General features: G+C 43.1%; 1 protein-coding gene across 4 annotated transcripts in view; it reads left to right on the top strand.

Annotated features, from left to right (window-relative positions):
- Positions 1-22,391, top strand: part of LOC126869684 (lachesin-like) — a 283,334-nt gene that overhangs the window by 31,038 nt on the left and 229,905 nt on the right. For 2 of the 4 annotated variants that reach the window (XM_050626532.1, XM_050626529.1), the window contains exon 5: positions 9,841-9,950. In XM_050626532.1, coding sequence (XP_050482489.1) covers positions 9,878-9,950 — 73 coding nt within the window. In that variant the 5' untranslated portion in view covers positions 9,841-9,877. Of the gene's footprint in view, positions 1-714; positions 2,612-9,839; positions 9,951-22,391 lie in introns of those variants that run through there. The other 2 variants (XM_050626530.1, XM_050626531.1) reach the window with 2 other exon arrangements.

The raw sequence follows: 22,391 nt of genomic DNA, 5'->3' as shown, positions 1-22,391 counted from the left end.
ATACATATATTTCAATAAATATATTGTTATAATTACAATAACTCACGATGTACTCGCAACTCTTGACAATCGTATTGCGTCGTTTTGTATTTTCTCTCGCGTTCCATTTGGAATTGTAGGATCTTACAGTTTTGCAGACTAAATGGAACGAAAAGCGAGCGAGTTTGTAATAAATGGAAAAGGTTACGGGCGAGTGATAGGCTTGCGGTTGACCCAGGCAAATAAAGTCACATAACAGCTTGTGCACTTTATGGATCGTGTTTTAAAGAAGTGTATTTTAAACGATTCGAACGCAATAAAATTTTGTTTACGAATCTACAGAATAATGACTCTGATTTATATAGAAAAATAAATACTAACCAAAGACCCTATAGATCTACATTAAAATTCCAGCACGAAAAAATTACTCATTTCGTATTCATAATCGCGAAACTGATTCGTAATTCATCCGCTTGCTCCGTCTCAAAGAGCAAAAACAGAATCGTTCCGAAACATTGGAAAATGTCGTCCGTTTCATTCAGTGAGAAATTCGGAAATCTGAAAAATTCGGCGAAGGTGGCGGTGCGAGGGAAAAAAGAACGTTTCCGAAGGAGGCAGGCATCAAACAACCCCTACTGCCGGAATCGCGCGAGGTATTGCGCTCGCGCAATGCCGGCGCGCGTGTCCGTGTTCGCCGTGTAGTATATACGAGGCGGGTAGAGCAGTAGCACCGGCACCACCATCAGCACCAGCCAGCATTCAGCAGCAGTAGCCTCGTCGTGGCTAAAGGGGCTTCGGGATGTTGTACCACGAGCTAGTCAACCGCGGCGTGTCGTCGTGTTAACCGTCGTCCACGTCGTTAAGGACGAAGGAAGTTACGAACGAACGGGGTGCTGGCCGGTTATTACACGCGAGCTCTTCGACTCTCGAGTTTCGTTGGTCGCTCGCGGTTCTTCGCGCGGTTCCGACCCGACGGGGGACCATCGGTGCGCCCTCGGAATAAATTCGAACCAAGGGATCCGAGTCGTCGTTAGTCGAGTTCGAGCCGGTGCGCGATACGATCCTCGACGTTGACGGAACGTCACGCAAGATTTGTCTCGTTCGCACGCTGCCTCTGATCGTGCACGACCATACACACGTACACGATCGTTTTGTTTTCATGCCTGTTTCTTATGCCTTTTTTATCCCCTTTATCGACTGGTTCGGAGGGATTATTCTCGTTCTGGATGAGACGAGCCTGTGATTCGTCGTTGAGTTTACTGTTGTGTTAGAACGTTGCTGTTACGCGAGGAAGAGATCGTTACATGGTTTTGTTTAAAATAGTAAGTATCGACAGGATCACGGAGTTCGTTATCGGAAGTAAAATACCGTATTCACGGACGGTGTGAAGGGAGTCATCGACAGGCAAAGGGTGAGCGAACGTGCCGAAGTGGCGTTCTTGTAATTGGAACGGGAACGTGTAGTAGACGATCATCTGAGAACGCCCTCGGTGTAAACTATTGTCACCGCCAGAAATTTCTCGTTTAGTATTTCGTTCCTTTTTCGAAGAATCAGCTTGATAATAGAGTCGTTGTAACATCAATCGGGAACGATTTCGTCGTTCGCTAGAGTACTTTTTAATACATCTCTGGCTGTAATAAAAATCGCGATATACGTTTGCCTGGTGTTGGATGGCCAGGCAAATATAAGAATAAGTTTGAATAAAAATAGTCTCCGTTGTTCTGGTACGTGGATTTATACAGGAAATCCGGTGGTCTGTAAATCGTTCTCAAGATTTATGAGGATCATCAACGATCGTTTGCTCACCGACCAGCCGTAACGGAACTATAATATTTCCGGATCGATCGTGCACCGGTGATCAGAGGCTTGGCGTGGTGCGAATGATCGCATTCCTCCTACTATCGCGGTGTTACGTGTACCACACGCATGATTTTACCAATAAATAACCAGCTACATTTATCGAAGTCCGTTGCACGCGGTTTACGCTGATCACTCGCTGTGCCGCAGGACCGTTATCGTTATCGATTAATCAAACATAGCCAGTACGCAACGAACCAACGACGGAGGAGAGCGAAAAAAAAAGACAACGGTAACATTATTAATTAAAAACGAAACAGCGTGCAACAATTTTTCACGTTGGTCTCCTGCATCGGACAAAATATCGCGAGGGACAAAGCATAGAAGCCAGCCGAGCTGCGTTCGTCGATCAATTTCATCGCAACGATACGAAATATAAACGCATCGCGCGAGCTAACAGCTCGAAATTGAGAAAATAAAAGGGACATGTACAAAGGGATCAGTGCAACGATTGTTCCATCGAACATAGAAGTTCAGCAAGAAGAAGATCCGTAGCGACTGTTAATCCGAAGGCTAGGCCGGCTAAACCGCGGCGGTATCGATCGATAATCCTTGGTGACCCGTGATTCGCAGTGAATTTTTAACATCGCACGGTTTTATCTCTCGTCGATTTTTTACGAGGAACGCGACCGATTCAGTGCTGTGAGATAAATGTTTCATAGACAGCAGTCGTGGTACAGGTAATATCGAATCTCGAAGACTTACCGTGGAATCAAAGGTGGCTCGAGGATCCTCGACGATATGTCCCCGGAAATCCAGGGACTGCCGTGAAAAAGTACGTATTATCTCCCGTTCGAAGCTACACCCGGGTTAACGTATCGGGGATTTGGAGCTTTGTCGCGGGAAAAGAGTTATGGACGATTTGTAGGTGCGCTTTTTAAGAGACTTATTACAGGGGCTTTCTTGATAAGCACTATAAATCAAAATTTCCAATTGGCCTCGGTATTACATCGGGGCCTGCCTCTAAATTTCCTTGATTTATGAAAGCCTGTATTTGAGTTGCGCGTTATCGTTCACGAACCGATCAAAAAGAGATCCGCTCTAGCTTGCGGAATGTAACTCAGTCGAGTCTACTCGAATCTATTTTCGTCGAAAAAATTCACGATAAACCCGGTGTTTCGAAGTACGATCACGTCCCTGCGAAGTAGGAGAAGTGGAAGAAGCGGAAGAAACGGTAGCCGAATCCGATCCGTGCAGTTTTAATCGAGACGTCTAATGGATTCGCGGCATTTGTTCGTGTTTCGTCGGATACCTACCAAACTCTCTTCTTTTTTTTCCCTCTCTTCTTGACGGCGAGTGTTCTCTTTGAGTCCGTCCGACGCAAACATCAGCGACTCGTCTCGCTACATCCCCTCTATCCATCTGGCTCTCTCTCTTTCGATGACTTCAAACGGTTTCTCGAGTGTGCTCGAGCCGAAGTGCTCTTACAGTTACAAAGATATACGTTGCCGATCGGAAAAATGTTGCCGCGGTATTCCCCTCGTTCCGCGACAGTGTGCAAGCTTAACCGTTAAAGAACGCTCGAGCTTGCCGATGCACATTTTTGCGTTACAAAGAATGATTATATTCCCAGCGGGGAAATACCCCCTCGTGCTCGTGAATGAGATAGCGTCGCCGTGCAATCATCGGCAAAACGTTTCACGCCTACCAGGGAAATAGAGAGATTTTGTATGGATTCTTATACGAATTTCAGATAGAGAGGATCAATGGAAATAGGCATGGGGTGCGAAGACAATGACAAAACTTGGCTTAGATATTTATTCCTTCTTTCTCGAGGTCATACGCGATTGCAGGCGAAACCGAGGAAAGAGAAACGCTCCAGTCAGGTACGAATAAACGTATCTACTATGATTTAAAAAAAAAAAGAAAGAAAAAAAGAAAAAGAAAAAATGAATTTACGTAAGGAGTCTTCTTTGATTTACTCTATGAAATTGTTGAAGAGTACGCGAAGACTGCCGGTAAGCATAACTTTCCTCGTTAAGAAACGTTGATCTGAATAAGCCCATTCTTCGGTTGCTCGTTGAATTCCAAAGAAGCACTCGCCAAAGAGTCTCGTCATCTTCTTTTTTTTTTCTCTTTCTCGCGCTTTTCTTATCCCCCCTTCCACTTCTTCTTCCCCACCTTCTTCGGCATTGCTCGGCATGGCAGTTTTTGTTGCTTCCATAGTGCCGGTAGTTAAGAACTTTTAATATTAGATAAATACGCTGCTTCGCGATTGTCTCGACTACTATCGTAGTTGTCGATCGCGTTAACTCCTTCTTCGATAACTTCTATCATCGTGTACTCTTCGTAAACTCTCATTTTAAACGCGTGCTCTCTACGATCGAAAGATACATACCACTTCGAGAAGAATTGGCTTCAGCCCGGTTCTTCCTTTTCTATTCACCATGATTTATCGAGGGCTCGTGAGGGAGAGCCAGCGAGGGAAAAAAGAAACATGTTAACTGCGAACGGGCAGAGGTAGCCGTGGTCTAATGGCGATTTTATTTTTACGGAATGCAGCGTAGAACGTCGCGCACGCACGTGAAACGGCGCATTAGCAGGTGCAGACTACGATGTTCTGTGTTCGCCCGACTGGTATACGTGGCAGGATCGCGTGTCGGCAATTATCCAAGACACAAAACGATACCGTGAACGCACGCCACGTCGCTTTTCGACCTGCTCACTTCCGGAATGTAATTACGAGCGTTTTGTCGCAATCGCGCCACCGTCGTGCTTGCCCCGCGATTTGCCGCGAGTTTTGCGGCAAATTCACGGCCCTGCTGTTGCATAGAGAACGCAACTGTCGCCGATTAATTATTTCCCTCCTCTGTAATGAGAAATTTATCGTCATTCGTTACGTTCGTTGTATTATATTTACTCCGATCATTGTGTCCGTTGTATTTGAAATTTTTAGGAATTTCGTATTCGAAGATTACGTAGGGGAAGAACGTGACAAGTCACGTTTCTTATTTTCTTTTATCGCGAAGCTATTACAATATATACTATTAAAATATTATTTACTTGCCTTAATAATTACATGGCTTCTATCTTTGAACCTGACAGGTTATTTCATTTTTACCTATGTCGTGTTAACATTGTCTCGCTTTATCATAGGACGACGATAAAGACGGAAAACCATCAAAAACGTACGTGTCGTTCTTTTCTCCTGCGATTTTCACTTCACGTGGTATTATTTACGTTGTTTCGCAATTTATGAGAATTCGATCACGTTCCAAGCAATTTATGTAAATAGTGATGACTTAACGTAGATAGGACGATAGAACTGAAAAGGTAAAGAGGAGAAAAAAATCTCGGCTGTTTTAAATCCTCTCGTTAGGAGAGCTTTTTCATGCGAATTAACGAGACTAATACGTTCAACGTGGAAATCGTTGCAGCTCGAATTTCGTCCACGGATTTCATCCCTCTTTCCCCATTGCTTGCCCGCGTCTGTATTTCGAGCAATCTCTAACCGACGTTCAAAAGAAAGAGCAGACTCTTGCTCGCGTTTGGTACTTCCAATTCGCTCGATATCGTTCTTTGCTCTCTGCTCTCTCGTTGACGATTGTACCGGAATAGCAGAGAGATACGGAAGGGTAGAGTCGCGGGCCGTGTCATCTTGCCTGACCCAAATAGGAAAATTGCTGGACAGAGGAGCACAAAGTTGGCCGACGAAATGTCAGGCGATTCGAATAATCGTCATTTCTATCTATTCTTCTCCCTATAGTTTTCTGTTTCTGTCGACTTTTCCCTCGGTGTTGGGTTCGTCGCGATCGCCATGTATATGCATCGGATAAAAAATATGTCCTCGGTGAAATAGTCTCTGTAACGACAGCGAGATCGAGAACGCGATTCGATATAAAATACTCGATAAAAAATTCGATAAAAAATAACGTTTTTAACGAAGACCGTACCGTGAAAGATGGCACTTGCGAAGACAGTTGACTGAATTGTGAGGAAGAAACATTTCAAAAAGTACTCGAAACGAATCTCTGTAATTTTTCTTGGTGATGGGATTTCCCGAGTTCGTATAATTTCTATCAACGTTACTTTTTACAACCGTTCCAATTTCAATGTTTACCGAAGAAAGCTTGTCACGAGTTCGCGTGACGGTTGTGTTTCAATTGCGTTTTATAAATCATTTCCAAGTCGATGGTAAAATCGTTCAACCAAGTTCATTTTTTACTTCTTCGTTCTTTTCTCTGTCCACAAAAATCGACGATTTTAACCGACACCTGGGGGAAAAAGACAACAGATAAACGAAACTCGATGTTATCGGGGATCGGTGCGTATTATACGACGACGGATTGTTGCGAAGCTACCCTGGTATTTGTGTTTCGCTACGGTAGCGAATGATGAAAGTAATGTAACCAATAAAAGACAAAAAAAAGAGGAACAGATCACATTGCAATGGTGTCGAGCATTCTTGGTTGACACGAACGTGATTTCCATCGTACGATAGCAATTACGTGAACATTTTTCAGTTAGGTTTGTTACGAACACCGCACGAACCTACCATTAAACTACGAGATCCGTCTTGAACCAGCATTCTATCCTATTATACCCTACATCTTACGCTTTCGAATAAATTAACTTCCGTATCGTCAATCTCGACGCGACTCCCATAAGCATCTCGATTCTGACTCACAGTCACGATCAATTTTCAGTCATTTCCGTTGAAGGTAACCGCGAGATTTACGAAATCTGTTTCACCCAGTTTCCCTGTTAATTCAAATTCATGGACAAGCGACCAACGAGAAGCAATCTCTTTAACGGGCCAGCGTCCGCTGTAAAAATAAACCGACGACGTCGGAAACAGACTAAATCGGGATTTCGTCGCAGGCGGGCAGATTAAACGATTATTTTCGACGACGCCCTTTCGGTCTCCGCGCGTATGTTCAGTTATTTCGTTGTCCGCCGTGTACACAGGACGGAAGAGAGGAGAGGCAGAGAGGGAAGGGAGAGAGGAAAAATGGTTTACGACTTTTTGCGAACGAATGCACGGTGAATTCAGGACGCACGCTAATGTCTGGCTCTGGCCTGGTTATGGTCTGGCGTGGTGCGTGTATCGGCGCGCGGAGACTACCGGCGGAAACGGAAACGCAGTGGGTCGAGAAAGAGAGGGTGCAATGACGTAGGTGGAGGCGGTGGACAGGCCACGGTGGGTCGAGTTGCGACGACCGATTTCCGGGATTTGCCTGACGTTTAATGAACGCTGGCAGACGTTTTGATTTACAGGACAGTTTGATTTCCGCGCGGGGCACAATAACCGCCAATTTGTAAATCGCCTCGTAAATCTGGACGGGCAGCAGCAGCGGCAGAAGCTCGTTGCAGACCGATGCGAGCCGACGTATCGGCGCTCGCTGCGAGTTCGACCTAACGGCCGTTTGTCCAATTGGATTAAACAATCGGTGCCGTTAAAAAGTACGGCTGTTTTGGCGTATTATCGGTAAACATTCTCGTAAAAACGATATAACACTCGTTAGGGTGTGGGAAAAATAGGATTGGACAATTTTCTGATTGCTCCGGGCTCCGATCTGTCCGGTACATGCCTAGTGTATGTGTTCTTTACGCGATTTAGTTTTCGAGAGTATTCTACGAGTATGAATATTCCTGATACTTATCTTGGTGCGCAGGGTTGTTTGTAACAGCTAAAATTGATAATCGGTAACGCGAACAAGACGCGGTGGAATATTTTAGATCGCGAAATTTGACGATGCTGACGAATTTCGTCCGTTTCGATTACGTATCGAAGGCTTTAGGCGATGAATTAGTACGGCGGATTTCGCGTTATAAATTCTCGATCGGCAGGTGTTACGATATCCTGATAGATCGAGACGACGAGCATCGGGTTTGTAGGAGACTGTTTAAACTCGTTAGCTTGCGACAAGAAAGTTTCACGGACGTTTATTAACCGGGAATTCGTAACGAACGAAAGGCTAACGGATAATGCCGGCGGCTACGAGTAACTTCCTGTTTCACACTTACGAGGGACTGTCGCTGGTTGGAAAGGAGTTTGCGAAACAGGAGGAAAAGGAAAGAAAGGAAAAATGCAACGGGCCACGATAGCGTCAGTGAACGGGCGTCATGTCGTTAACCGAGTTTACTAATTATGGGTCGAGCGCGATAGCTGGGAGTTACCCCCCGGTAATTTCAACGCCGTGGATGTGTAAAAGCGTGATGTAGTAACAAGAGCCGCTTTACTAAAGTGCCTGTGTGATATTACTCTAAAAATCTCCGTTAATTAACTCGTAAAACTTGTAATAACGCAACGAATCAAGTTACACGGTTACGGCTCTTAACGTTCGAGTGGCCCGCGCCTGCATGCTTTCAGCGCACCGACTAGAAAAAATCACCGTGACAATGTTACTTCGTGAAATATGAAATTTGTAAATCAAGTTTAATCTTCGCGCGCGGATCGCAGCGAGACTTCTGGAAACGTTAAACGATCGAGATTATTCGTCCGTGATGTCGTTTCGCGCAAATAGAATCGTATCATGATTATACGCCGTGGAAAACATTAATCGAGAATTATATATAAACGTTGATACGAAGAACGATACGCCGAAACAAGAGAGAAAGATGCGACCAAAGAAAAAAGGAGAAACGTTCTTCAGAGATGAGAGTTCTTTTATTATCGCGATATGCTTCTTGGTAAAATATTTTTCGCCGGCGAACTACGAGATCCGTGAATCGATTTCACGCCTACAGATTACGGACGAGTAAAACGTTTTTGTCGCGAATACGCTGAAGCTGCACTTTTCCAACTTTCCCTGCAGCGCGATTAAAGCTGCTGTCTACCGGTAAAATCGCCAGAATTTTAAACGCAATACGTGTCATTTTAATACTTTATTTCTCCTTTTCCTTCTGTCTCTGCCTCCTTCCTTCTCTCTCTCTCTCTCTCTCTCTCTCTCTCTGTTTCTCTCTCTGTTTCTCTCTCTGTCTCTTTTCTTCGTGCACTTATCCAATTGTTTTTCGGATCGGGATAACACAATGAGAAATCGTATATAACAAGCAAATAATTAACGCAATATATAAATAAAATATATAAATACGCGAGACCTTAGAATGAACGATAAAATAAATTCAGCCGATGTTCGTGTTACTTTAATCATTAGCTGGAAATATCGGTCTCTCGGGTCACGAGAGAGCGTTTCGTATCAGCGTAAGTCGTGTATTCGCGTCAGCAAAAAAACTGCATCGCGGAATTGAATTAAGAAACTCGTTGATATCATATTTTTGTTAATTAATCGAATTTAAATCTAAATTTATTTGTAGATTAACCGCGTGCTCGTACCAACACAACTTGTTTAACCCATTAACCGTTTCGTGATTCGTTATTAAATAAAACTATAAAAAATCTCGCCATCGTTCTCTACGTTCGTTCTTTCCACGATGCTGCAGTTCGAATCACACTCGGAATCGCGTTTCTTTCAATTCTTTCCTCTCCCCTGGAGAAAAGTCTACGGATCTGCTCTCTTGTAACTCTTCCTTTTTTCCCCCCTTTTCATCTCGTTCATCGAGCCATATCAGAGACTGATTTCTGTACCGTATCCCGTAGACGTTCGCTGCACGCGAATACAGTCTCTATCTTGTCGAGTGGGTGTACATATATTACAGCCCAATAAACCTGATTAACATTAGGTGTTCGTTAATTACAGCATCCCTCTATTACACTGACTTAGCCATGCGTTAATGATTTCACGGCCTCGTGGATTTCCGACGTATCGACGAATCAACGATACGGTGCATATGCATTTGGATGTGCATCCTAGACTAGATGGATGCGTATTTACATATTCCTGTCATGCTTGCTGCGTACCTTGATATCGCACCCTCGATGATAGATCTGGGCTTATTTATTAATTACCTCCGATCCTTTTCATAACGGCGCGTATCGATCGATCGTTTGTTCAGCTTTCCTTCATCCTCCATAGCCTTAGAATTCTTAGAATAGTAAATGCTCCAGAGTCCGTGATATATCGCGACGTTGAGTACATATATTCGCGTAATCTTTGTTCGCAGATAAGCTTCGAGGTGCAAGACGTGCAACGGCGATAAAATGGCGGACAATCAGAGAAGAAGACCGTATCTGACCATCAGTATACTTCACATCATCACCATCATGTGCCAAGGTAACCAAAACGTTCTTTCGTATAAAGTCAACGCTACTGGTATTTCTCGTACGAGCTTTAGTTGCTCGTTCGCACGAAATTTACGAAACAATTGGTTTGAAAAAATGGCGAGCGTAATTCACGTTTTAATTCGGCCGGTCGCGCAGAAATCTATTGTAATTTCAAGGATCGCGGCGAAGAAAAGTGATTCGCGTAACGCGCGTTAGATCTATAGCAGCCGGCGCTAATGGAATTCGTGTAATTATAAAGGAAACGTGTAGCAACTACGAATGCTCGTGTAAATAATTACGCCGGCTAAAATAATGTCGGTTTATATCAAGTAAATTAGTATTATATTTCGATTAGATTCGCACCGCAGGCTTCCTTGGAATTTAGCTGCGACAGCTGAACGGTGCTCGCGAGTCATTTAAACGGACGTCTTGGAAATGCGGGAAAAATTCGACAATTCGTACGATCCGTTACTTTTGCATTGATAAAAACGTCTAGCAGATCTCAGTTGCATCGGCGGAAGATAATTCGATAAATTCCAATTTGTAGTTTACAAAAGTTTGTGTTGGCCAAGTTTTCGCGACTGCCTCGATAACGATGGTAGTTTCATCGAGAACATTCATTTTTGGTTCTTAGGCGCCGTTTCTAGCACACGTGCCGCGTTATATAATACGGCAAATGTATGTACGCTCCTAATTGCTGCACGCAGACCTTATCCTTCGATATTCGTCGTGAAACAACGAATTTCTCTTATCGTTCATTTTAATTTAACTATATTTGGCCAATTTATTAAATGTGAAAATATCTAACAAATCCATCGTTAGAAAAATACCAAAGTTTGGTGGGTTAGTACGCATAAAAAATTACACATTTTTTCATCAGGAATTTCTTTGTTCCGAGCGATGGATTCTATTTTTTTTCTTAATTCACCGTCCATTGTTGTTTTTTTTCTTTTGACTTTTCGTCTTTTATTGAAACGCGTAAAAGCATAGCGGTGGCGTTACAACGTTGCTCACAATTAGGTACTTAAATCGACGCAATGTATCCAACAGTAGCAGCGTACACGTGTTAGCTACCCCTTGAAAAACGACACTTTCATTACACTTCGCCACTACTCGGTGACGATATTCGTTAAAGCACGTTTTATGCGGCTTATGCGAAAAATAGTTGGAGAAAAACTATATATAATGCACGTTTCTCGTAAAATGAATCACTGAAACGACACGATGGAGGTTTGTCTGTTTGGCGGACATTCGTCGACTAGGGAATCGATGCTCTTTGTGAATCATTTAGTTGTTCCAGTTAACAGAGCTCTCGTCGACGAAAAGAATGACCGATTATGTTGAATAATTTCTATTGATGGTATAAATTTAGTTTCGAGTATGAAAGTTACGCGTTACCAAATTGTAACCGCGGATACGCGCGCGATAGAAATTGCTGTGTAAGTAACTCGGCGAAGAAGTAGAAGTTATCGGTAAATGCTGATAAAACGTATTGTCCATTAGTGTTGGTAAGGTTAATCAATTTTCCATTCAACGTGCAATCTCTCTCCCTGCCATCGAGGCTCCTCGTTCAATGGGGCAAAAGCGGATGGAAGGGAGGTAAGGGGTCTTAAGATCACGAAGACAGCGAACCAAGGCTTAGGAACTCGTAATTATCGCTAAATAAGAAGGTGGTTCGCTTCTCTTCGGCATCATCCCGTTGAACAAGATATATTAAAGCATCGTGAGGTAAATTGTTGGGTTGCCTCGATAGCTACTTTCGAAGTTTTAAACGACGTGACACGTCTAGTGGCTATCTTGTCACGAATTCTACGATATTTCTCGCCTCTGTTTGTTTGTAAAGTTACGATAGGTTCGTAGTATTAAGTTTAATCCGAACGTTTCCAAGCTTTCCTCCTTCTCGGAAATTTATATTTTCACGTCAGTATTTTTCGGTATGTTTATATTGAAACTTTCAGGCTTTATCGGAAATCCTTTAAAATTACATACAGCACCATTTCTCGTGATTCACTGCGGTGTTTTTAATTTTTTTACTGCTAGGGTTTGCCATTCGGCTAAAAGAGGAGGGCAAAAAATGCTATTTTTCGATCGAATCGGTGCGGGGCTTTGTCTATCGACAATTTGACTCGGTAGCTGAGTTTGCTTTGGATAACGTGGAAAATGTTTGAAGTTTGTCTGATCTGTTCCAGGTTAAAAATTTATTCGTGCCTATTTGCACCAACATTTATGCGAAAAGTACAATGCTTTTTATACATGGTAAGAATCCGTTGAAAAATATTTCAGAATCTACGACTGTTATTCCTAGTATCTTTCCTGTAATCATATTTGTAATCTCGTATATATTTCCGAAACATCATTTAAAACGTTATTCGTTTCAATTTATACCACGTTCGGGCTCGTTAAAAAGCAGCATGACATTCGCTGACGGTAAATGGTAGTTGCATCCCTTTCTGCAAGTCTTCCTCTGATAAAAGAAATTTACTACAGCGTAACGATCAACTACCGCCTTTTGTATCGTCATTTTCTCCGTGCAACTCGCTACGTCATTTGCTTTGGACCGTCTCGTGAAACAAGGCGGCTAGACGTGTTTCCATTTTCATCGTTTCTTGTTATTACGATCAACGTCGTTAGCTATTTCATGGAATTCGAAAAAGAAGAGCAATCGAAATTGATTTCCAGTCGAACCGTTACAAGTTATTTTCTATATTCCATCGGTGCAATTTCTTCTTGGTGTAAGTACTTTTATCGTAAGAAAGTACGTCGATCAAGGAACACGTCGACGGCCCAAGGAGGTTCGAAGAAGCAACGCCTGCATCGATAGCTACCCGAGTGACGCGCTGTAATTTGGGATCGCTTTGAGGCACTAATTTAAATACATATTAATACAACGCGTATGCAACATCCGTCGACGGGCTGGAAGCCTTGTAACCAGGCAACCGGTGCAATTATGTGCATCAACTGCACGGACTTTGTCGGTTAGAGTGCCAGCGACTTGCGTGCCAACCAATCAGCATAGCCGGCTATGCATACGAACGAACTCGCCGACGGAGCCTAACCCGGACAAATTCGAATCCTCGCGACGCGCATCGTCGTCGGTTCATTGGCCGGTGGCGCGGCCCGACGAACCGGATCGCGTGGTTATTGTCGGTTTCCATCGATTCTGTCGCGAACACCTGGCAAATTGCTTCCCGTAGACACTGGGATATAATCGTACGGTTTCGTTGATCGAGTGGCGTGAAAGGCAGCCCAATGGTCCTGCGAGTACATTACAAAGTCGCAGAATTTTTAGCATCGAGGTAGCAGGTTGATCGAAACAATGTATTATTGACCTCGCGATCATCCAGATAATAATTGGCCGACTAAAAATCGTAACTGTGCGCGAGGCAAGATTTTGAGAATGTGAATTCAATCACGCGTTTTAACTTGTAAATGTATCGTGCTTTTAGTTTCATAATTAATGAAGCAACAACTTTGTTTTCTACAGCATTGTAGCTTGTTTCGCCAGGGTACGAAGCGATTCGCGTCAGACTCGTGGCATCAGAGTCTCGATTCTAAAAAATCCTCGGTACGAGATCGTAAAAGATTCACGTCTCTGGCAATGGAAATTATAGAATAAATAAATAACCATATAATTCCAGGATCGAAAAAGATTTGCTTGCCATTCATGCTTCGGGTCATACTATAGTCTTACATATTTATTTATCTAGTCTCGTATGTTTTCTCAAATTTCGAATGAGATTGGAACTTTTAGCTATGGAGTTTACTTCATGCGGTTCGAAGGGACGTGTACATCGCGGGGGGAACTTATTTCGCCGGACCAACACTTCAAACAGAAAATCTCGCCATATATAATAGGAAAGTGTGAACGATGATATAAAGCCACAGAGCGAAGCGTGGCTACGTCGTCAGTGAACGTCGAATCGGAAACGAATGTGGCAGAATAAAGCATTCCGGAATTCGAGGATACACGCTGTTTGCCTTTCCAATACGCGTTTCATGTCGATTCACCTGCGAAACGTAGAATGTGATCCGCCAATACTTTGTGGCTTATACGAGTCATCAATTACTCGCTATCCTTTGAAACTAAACATTTCCGACGTGTTATCAAATCTTATAACGTATAAAAACACTTTTTAATTTCATCTATCCGATCTGATCTAACCGAGGATCTTCTCATTTGAGAGAAAGGTGATTAGGGGGTGGGGGGTGGGAGCAGAGTGGACAAAGAGGAAATTTCATGTGCGAGGAAAATAAGAGGAGGCCGTGCTTACGTCTTTTCTTCCGTCGTTCCAGCGAATGGAAAAACTTCTGGTATTCCCCTGGTCGACAGTGAGATCGTAGATTCCTGATGTAGCCTTTGTGCTACGGAAAGAGAAATAGCGGCGAGGAGCGGAGGGAAACGTGGAAATCCTTTTTGGAAAAAGTACCTTGCTTGGCGGGCCGCTCCGTTGACTCGAAGCGTCGGTTGCCATCGCCTCGCGTTGAAAACTTTCTTTCTCGCGGTCTCCGTGCGCTCGGCTTGGCCGCGTTTTTTCCACTGTAGGTCGGGGGGTGAGAGTTACCCGTTCGCTACGTAAATGCAAAAACATATTTAAGATGTTATCTCCGGCGGAGAGCACGACCGCATTCAAAGTTAAGACATTAAATGTACATTAGTGCCGTTAGACTGGCGTACCCGCTACTTAACTCACACACGTACGTTCTTCTGTGTCAATTTGAGTCGCACTTTTCTCCTATCTGGTCTCTTCTTGACATTTTCCGTAGTTCCCTTAGTTTTAAGGATAATCTTCTTCAGTCTGGTCACTTTGTGTCGCTTTCGTTAAAAAATTAGTTGTCAAAAATGGTCCATTGCCGAAAGGTGATCCTTCGAACAATCGGTCGACGAAATAGTCGTAAGGACGGTTTTTTTTTTGATTCAGTCGCTGTATGTCATCCTTTCGAAAAGTCAGTCCCCGAAAAAGAGAGTCAGTTCCCAAAAAGCAATCAGTCCTCGGAAACAGTAATTCTTTCGGAGTGGAAGGAAAATGACAAGTTCACGGCATTCGAACTTCGAGCAGTTGGAAAAGCAGAGAGTTTATGCCTTCCACCAAGGCATAACGGGAGCAATACGGGCAATACGGGAGCTTCTTCAACCCTACAGTTGTTTAAACTGGGGTTGTTTAAACCCCGAGCTTATAACAGTTTCAATTTTTATTCCATAACGATGCTCACTTCTCAGGATGTCTATCCTTCTCGTTATGGATTTTCCTATTATGGCCTGTGATGTTATTCACACGAGGACGAGGCGTGTCTCTATACATCAATTTAGACGAACTACGCCCAGGATGACGATGACGTCGATTCAACAATTTCCAGGATAATGGACACATTTTGAATTTTCCCTGGAGACTGTTCCGATCCTCGAGTAGCTGTCATAAAGTCAGGTGAATATTATCCGTATACGCACACGCACACACACACACACACACAGACACACAAACGTATGTCTTATACGGGGAATAGGCAAGTTGTTGAACGGAATCACGAACAGTGTGTCCTAGATTTTTCTCTAAGAACCTTGGAAATATATAAGTAGGGATACTCCTATACGTGGCTGCGATCGTGCGAGTTGTTTAATGCCTAAAAATAGGGGTAGTTTGCTCGCGTCCTCGTGCTTGCACGTTATTGCGATCGGAGCCGGGGGAAACTCGAGCGCAATAGAAAAATATCACGGCCGTCGAAGCGCGAAGTAGTCGGCGAAAGTTTGCGAATGCATAAAAAGCGGCTCGATCTACGAGGCTGTTTTTACGGCGACGTCGCTTCAATAAACCCGGCCTGAATTCGATACACTCGGCGTGGAACGTGCATTATTCTCCGCGTGGAGAAGCGTAGTCCATCGGCGCGGAAAATATAAAGTGATTTCTACCGAGAGTTTGACGGGAAGCATAAATGACGATGCAAAAAATCGCTTTGAAAACCATGGGCGCGAATGAACGCCATTGACTGTCGAGTACACTCGAACGAAAGAAGCCACTCGTTAGAATAGCCGCTTTACGTGTCCGTTTTATCGTGTACGACACTTGATCACACTTGATTTACACGGTACAAATGATGCATCCTGTATACGAGTTTGTATCGCAAGGTTTGTTTACCACTGGTTGGACAGAGGTATTCATTTTTACTTTAGAGAAATCCCCATTTCGTTAATTATATCGGGACACACGGTGTCGTAAAAATATGCGGCTCGTGTTTAAAATATCGGCTACAATCGACGAAACAGGTATTTCGAAGCATTTATGAAATTGGAAAATGCTAACAGGGCAGAATCGTATGGACGATATAAATGGGAGAAAAAAGCGATAAAATTTCGAGCGAAACCGAATCATCGTTGCGTCTCTTGCGCTTCGTGAAATTTCTGACTATTCGGCGAATCACGTTGATACGTAATTGATACAGAGTACACATCGCGTAGCGAAGAACGACGCGTTCTTCGTTTCCATTGCTGCACGAACGAAGCCGTACAAAGGACGAAAGCGGACACGACGCGGCAGGGGTTGAAACAAGAACCATCGGACTGGCTGAAGTTTCTTCAACATAGAACACGTACGACGTTTGTGTTCTTTCGACAATCGCATATCACCGTGGCTCGTTAACGAACGAGTATCTTTTTAGCGCGACGAATCGACAAACTACGACTGTACTAACGAGAAACTGTAGTTTATATCGTGAACAAACGAAGGAATACAAATGGTGCTGTAACGTTTCTTCCTCGGCACGAGTTTGATAATGGAGCAACGTTCGGTAAAAGTTGGAAAGAAATCATACTTCCGTAGGATAAACTTAAATAGAACTTTGCCAGGCTTTCGATGAAGCTTGCAACTACATCTCGAGTCTTTAGAGCGCTCGTTTTTCCATTGATTTCCCCGGACAGACGAAATTACAAAGATGTATAACAGCTGTAAAGCCGGAGATCGGGTCGACAAAATAATTCCCTTTCTTTGGGTCGTCCCCGTGAAAATACTCTACACTATCCCTGGGAAAGTTAATTCTTCCGAAGGAAAGTTAGCCGAGGGAAAGCGTTCGGAACTGGGTTAAAACCATTAGCCAACGGCTATGAGATCAAAATACATTTAACGGTTTACTAGAAGTCGTGAACGTAATTGCCTTTCCGGGGCGATAGTCCGCGCGTTGGAATTCGTCGTTTGAGCTTGTCGATACCCTTTTATCTTTCCACCAAACATAGTGTCGACTAAAGTATCGATTAAAGTCGTGCACGATATCATAAGTGGTGGATATTTAGTAGGAGCGACGTCTATTGCCGCTATTATATCGTGCTCGGTCTCACGTGCGTATACACGTGCGCGTACACACCTGGGAAACGAGATCTGCGACAGCCATGTGACATACGTAACGCGAGAGCGAGCAAACATCATAATATGGCTGGTTACTCAAGTCGTAAATGGGTATCGGCCGCTCGAGTACACTCTGCAGTCGGTAGATATCGCCAAGAATTCCTAGAATATCGCCGAGATTTTTTACTTTAGATCGTGGTATTATTTTACGATACTCGGCCAAACGATGGATTTTTCGTTCAAACAGAATACTCCGAGAACGTACCGAAATCGGAAGAATATTTTTCCTGAAATAAACCCGTTGAAGGAAGATAGAAATGGAAACTAAAAAATGGGAACGTATTCTTATTAGTAAACGAAATTATTTCATAAACAATGGTACAATAATATAATTGTACTGTTCTGATACGGCGCACGTAATGGTGTAATGATAAAGTAATGATGGTAAATAATGGTATAATAACAATAAAATAACAAAGCGTGAGAAAAAGCAAAGAACTAGAATACAAGTGTCATTGAGATTTATAAATGATCTACTACATGTGTAACGGATTAATACCATAAACGGTTGCAAGACGCGTAGGATCGATTTTCCGATAAAGGATGACGTCGAAATCGATACGTATCGCTTTTAACGCGCGTGAAATTTTCAAATTCCATCGACTCTGATGGATAGTATGTTACTGTTACAAGCTGTCACTGTAGGCCACTACGATGTAGACTGTAGACCGTACAGTACCACCAAACTGTCATTTGGTATTTATAGAACCAACTCGATTCCCGATTTCCTCCTATTCTTCGACTCTATTATCCCAAAGAAATCTACCAATCTCTTGGGAACGTTCTCCTTACGTTATTTTCCAGGCACACTCTCAGAAATTTTCCCATATACGCACGCGCTCGCATCGTTTTACACTCGTTAATATTTTATAATCTTCACAACTCGCTGCTATTTGCCACGTTTGCTGTGGTAGACATTGAAGGTTTTCTTGCTCTGTGGTGTTCCCACTGGCACGCGGTCCCTGCTCGTCCAAATATATTTTTAGGTGTCGTAGTTGGTAGAACGGTGCGCGATACATATGGAATCACATATGTGGCTAGACATGCATACTTCATGAAATAGTAACTTCCAGGCAGCATTCGGGACGCGTGTGCCGAGTCAGAGGGGCGGGGGACGCCTTTGCAAACTCGATTCGATGAGAGAGCGACGCTGGCTGCTCGCGGCCCGTTTAATGGCATTTCCGTGCTCCCTCTCGAAAAGAGAAATATTAAATTTCAGCACGGAGGAATTCGAGTATCCGTGGCGTGGTATTCTTAGAAGCGGTGGGTGAACGACGACGGATGCACCAGGTTGGCCCACTTTTAAAAGACCGATATAACAGCTAGCCAGACGATGTCAGTTATGCTCTTTAACTCCAGTGCACTGTTACACCAGAGCTCGTGTATCTTTTGAACTTCCCCATTGATATCCAACTACCAGGATCGCGGAAATTTGGGAACGTTAATGCTCTTTAGGTAAATTCCATGCAAAATATCCAATGATCACTTTGCGTTATCCGTTAGGACTCATTTATCGTTAAACGATTGTGTTCGAGTTTGAAAAGATGTGCGCTATATGCCGATTAATATCTTTGGAAAGATCATTCATGCTGATGGACTTGGGATCGTTATTAATTAATGTCTACCGCGATGGATGTTCTTCGTTGTACTTTTCACTGAAATTCTACGAAGGTTATGTTTCTGGTTATACATAAATCGCAGATTTTTATGCAGTCGTGGGGAATTTGAGCCGCAAAAAATGCATAGACTGCAGGTAGTATGGAAAAATAAAAAACGTCCAAAGTGTGGTACTTGCTGTAATATTTCGTATGTTAAACAATTTTTATCTAGGTTTTTTAACTATCCGCGTAAAAATATGAATTTACGTAAATACCAAGTTATGAACGTCGATTTGAAACTACGCGAGAAACACTTTTGCAACTCTGTGTATATCTATGTCGTAACTATACTAAACTGTAACTATAATATGCAACTATTTCAAGGACTGTCTGGAATTTTTAAGGCTTTGTATCCTTCTTTTCGAACGGTAGAAGTTGATTTCATCTCTCTAAAATAGCAATTATCCTGATCGTATCATAAGATCGTTCTCAATGAGAATCTTCCGTTCCAAGTGATACGAATCAACGATAGAACGTCCAACGTATCTATCCCTCGTTTGCTCGAGTATCACGACCCCTAGCATTTCATATATCTTGCGTTCTTCAAATTCAACTCTTAAGCGCGCTCGTCTGCGTTCGTCGAGCAGGCGACGAACGAACACGATAAAAATTTAAATAATACCGCGGGCTCGCGGACATTCATCGTCGTTATCGCGAGTGCAAATACATTCGCGGAACTCAGAGACACGGCGGCTCGTGCTCGAACATTAACTATATCTCGGTTGGACGATCTGCGGCCAAGCAGCGAATAGCAAAAATTGCCTTCGTCGTGTTTCAACAACGAGACTAGTTATGCGGCTACACACGTAGCTACGCGGCCGCTCGTGCACCTACCATACGCGCGTTGGAATTCGCGTACGAATACAGAGTTTGCGACAGCTGCGGACACGTACGGCCTCGTTGCGACCAACCGTGATTCCTACATCTATCTGGAATATCTGTAACGTTTAACTTTTTTAATACGGCTGTCATCGATGGACGATGATACGAAAATTTCGTGAAACAATGCTGCTGTCGGTGAGAGATATTTAGATTTTAATCCTCGGCGTAGGTATTACAAACCATCTGCAGATCCAGAAATACTCTGTTAGTTAATAAGCTAAGTTCGCCTATTTATCATGAAGTATTCGTATTTATTACGATCATTACGACGTTTGTTATCATTTTCAATGCATACCTAGCATCTAGAAGGCCTTTGAAATTTCTAGGCTGTAGTTGCCTGTATTTCTCTCGATCCCTACTGTAATGTTGATTACAATCTGTTCATAAAAAGTTATATTCAAAGTCATAAATGGCCAATTAATCTTTCAGTTAATTACTCGAAAAATATCGTAATTTTTTTGTAATTTTTTGCACCTAAAGAAATGATTTATGAAGATATACTCGTATTTAAAGGACTAAAAGTTTCACCGATGTTACAAATGTGAAATTCACCCGTTGCGTGCAACGTCGTTCGTCTTTCTAGTCTACGTTTTTTTCCCCCTTCGTTCCTAGTCCTGAGTTTCGGTCGGCTGGTGTTCGGAAACGAGTTTGGAACAAGGGAGGCTCGCCGCGACTTCCGTGCGAGGAATCGTAAACTGGCTCGTTCGGCCGTCGTTATCGCCGCTTGTTACACGATTTTACAGTTTCCGGATGCTTTCCAGCTGTTCCTTAATACCTGAAGCCTCCGGCCTCGAACCGCTTTCAACGTTCGCGAAATCTGTAAAATTTTTATCTCGCGAACGCGATGCACAAAGCCGGTTTTATGGACGACAATTACCACACCGAAGAAGTGGGTTATCTTTTGAGCAGTTTTATTTCTTACCCACGCGATTCCGTTGAGAAACGGCAGCTGGTGAAGCTAGCTTAATTCTGGTCCTTCCGGGCTGAGGATACATTTTCTTCGGTTCAACCAGGATAACGTTCGAGCTTCGGTTAGTGTGTAACACTCTGCAAGACTGTGGTTTGAACAGTTGCGGAGAGATGTTCTTAATGGTTTTTAATTGCGAGGATGATCTTAGATATCAGCGGGATGCATAGAAAGTTATCTTGCCGTGAGATATTTCTTCGCTCCTTTTGTATTCCTTTGTGCAGATAGAAAATAAACGAAATTTCTAGAATCTCTGACTCTCGCGTATTTTAACGAATGTTATTAATGGAATTTTATAAGTCGCAAGTTATCGGCGCTGATAAATTCTTCGGCAAATTTTAGAAATTAATGGACCGACAGCTACAATATTTAAATTGCATTTATCGGAAGATGAAAAGAGATATTAAAGATTCATGTCGTAAAATAAAACTTTAGCTGGTCTTTGTTGATTTACCGAAATTACTGGAAACCGCTTCGACTATAAATAAGTTGATTATTCCATTTGACTAATGAATTTGGTCAAACTAAAGCTGTATAATTTATGGCTCGTAACTGGTCCGTTCATTGATGTTATTAGTCGTTAAATTATTGAGTAAGGAGATGCAAGAAATACGAAAGGCAGGCTGGAATTTTCAGCAATGTTTTCTACAACTTTCCGTATTGATTTTAAAAGAGTTTGGAATTTTGGTGAAATATGCATGAAAGAAGGGGTGGAAGTAACGAGGTCGTGAACTCGATACATTTCCGTCGGGTCAGAATCGATATCAGGTCTGGAGAAATCTCTTCTTTTGAATTCTTCGGTCAAGTCAAGGATCCCCATTACAGTTATCAGCGATTGCGGATGCTCGAGATGACGAGGAGGTCGAGCAGAAGGCGCCTTAATGCTCAGCACCACTCTAATTTCGCCGTTTCAACCTACCTCAAGGTTGAAATGCAATATCGTCGTTAGGCAGGCAACTCGAAAGTATTTCCGACATTTCCAAACTATTTCCAAGACGGATTTCTTCCTCACCGGTTTGGAAACCGCCGTGAAAACCAGAACTCGAATTTCATTTCGGGTTTGCTAACGATCAACCGATCGTTTTCACCTTTAATTAATACCTTACGCGTTCGGTTTACCCATGGACCTTAAAATTACGCGATAATTGAGACCTAGTCGGCGAGGCTCGAATCGCCTGCAACCTTCGATTCTCTGCACGAAAATTTCCATTTCGAAATGAAAGTTCCCTAGATTCGCGACTCGGTGTTTGGATCTCGGCAATGTCGAAAAGCAACGCCGTGTTGAAAGAAAAGAACCGAAAGGAAGAAAAGGATCAATGGCTTTTGTAGGATTCTTGGACTGGCGGAGAAGCGAGCGTTCCCGCCCAATTAGTCCACACACACTTGTACAGTGTTTCTGCGGATGAAAAGGCGCGAGTGTATTCAAAGATTCCCACGGATATCCGTGAAAAGCCACGAAGCGGATAACATTATCCATTCCAAACGTTCGTCGACCCCTGGAGTCGTCATTTTGCAATGATAAATTGTAGCCAGGGAATCGCGAAAGGTCGGAG

The sequence above is a fragment of the Bombus huntii genome, chromosome 9 (genome assembly GCF_024542735.1).
Source record: "Bombus huntii isolate Logan2020A chromosome 9, iyBomHunt1.1, whole genome shotgun sequence".
Lineage (NCBI taxonomy): Eukaryota > Metazoa > Arthropoda > Insecta > Hymenoptera > Apidae > Bombus > Bombus huntii.
The sequence above is the reverse complement of the archived record's forward strand: the minus strand, read 5'-3'. Positions and strand labels throughout refer to the sequence as shown.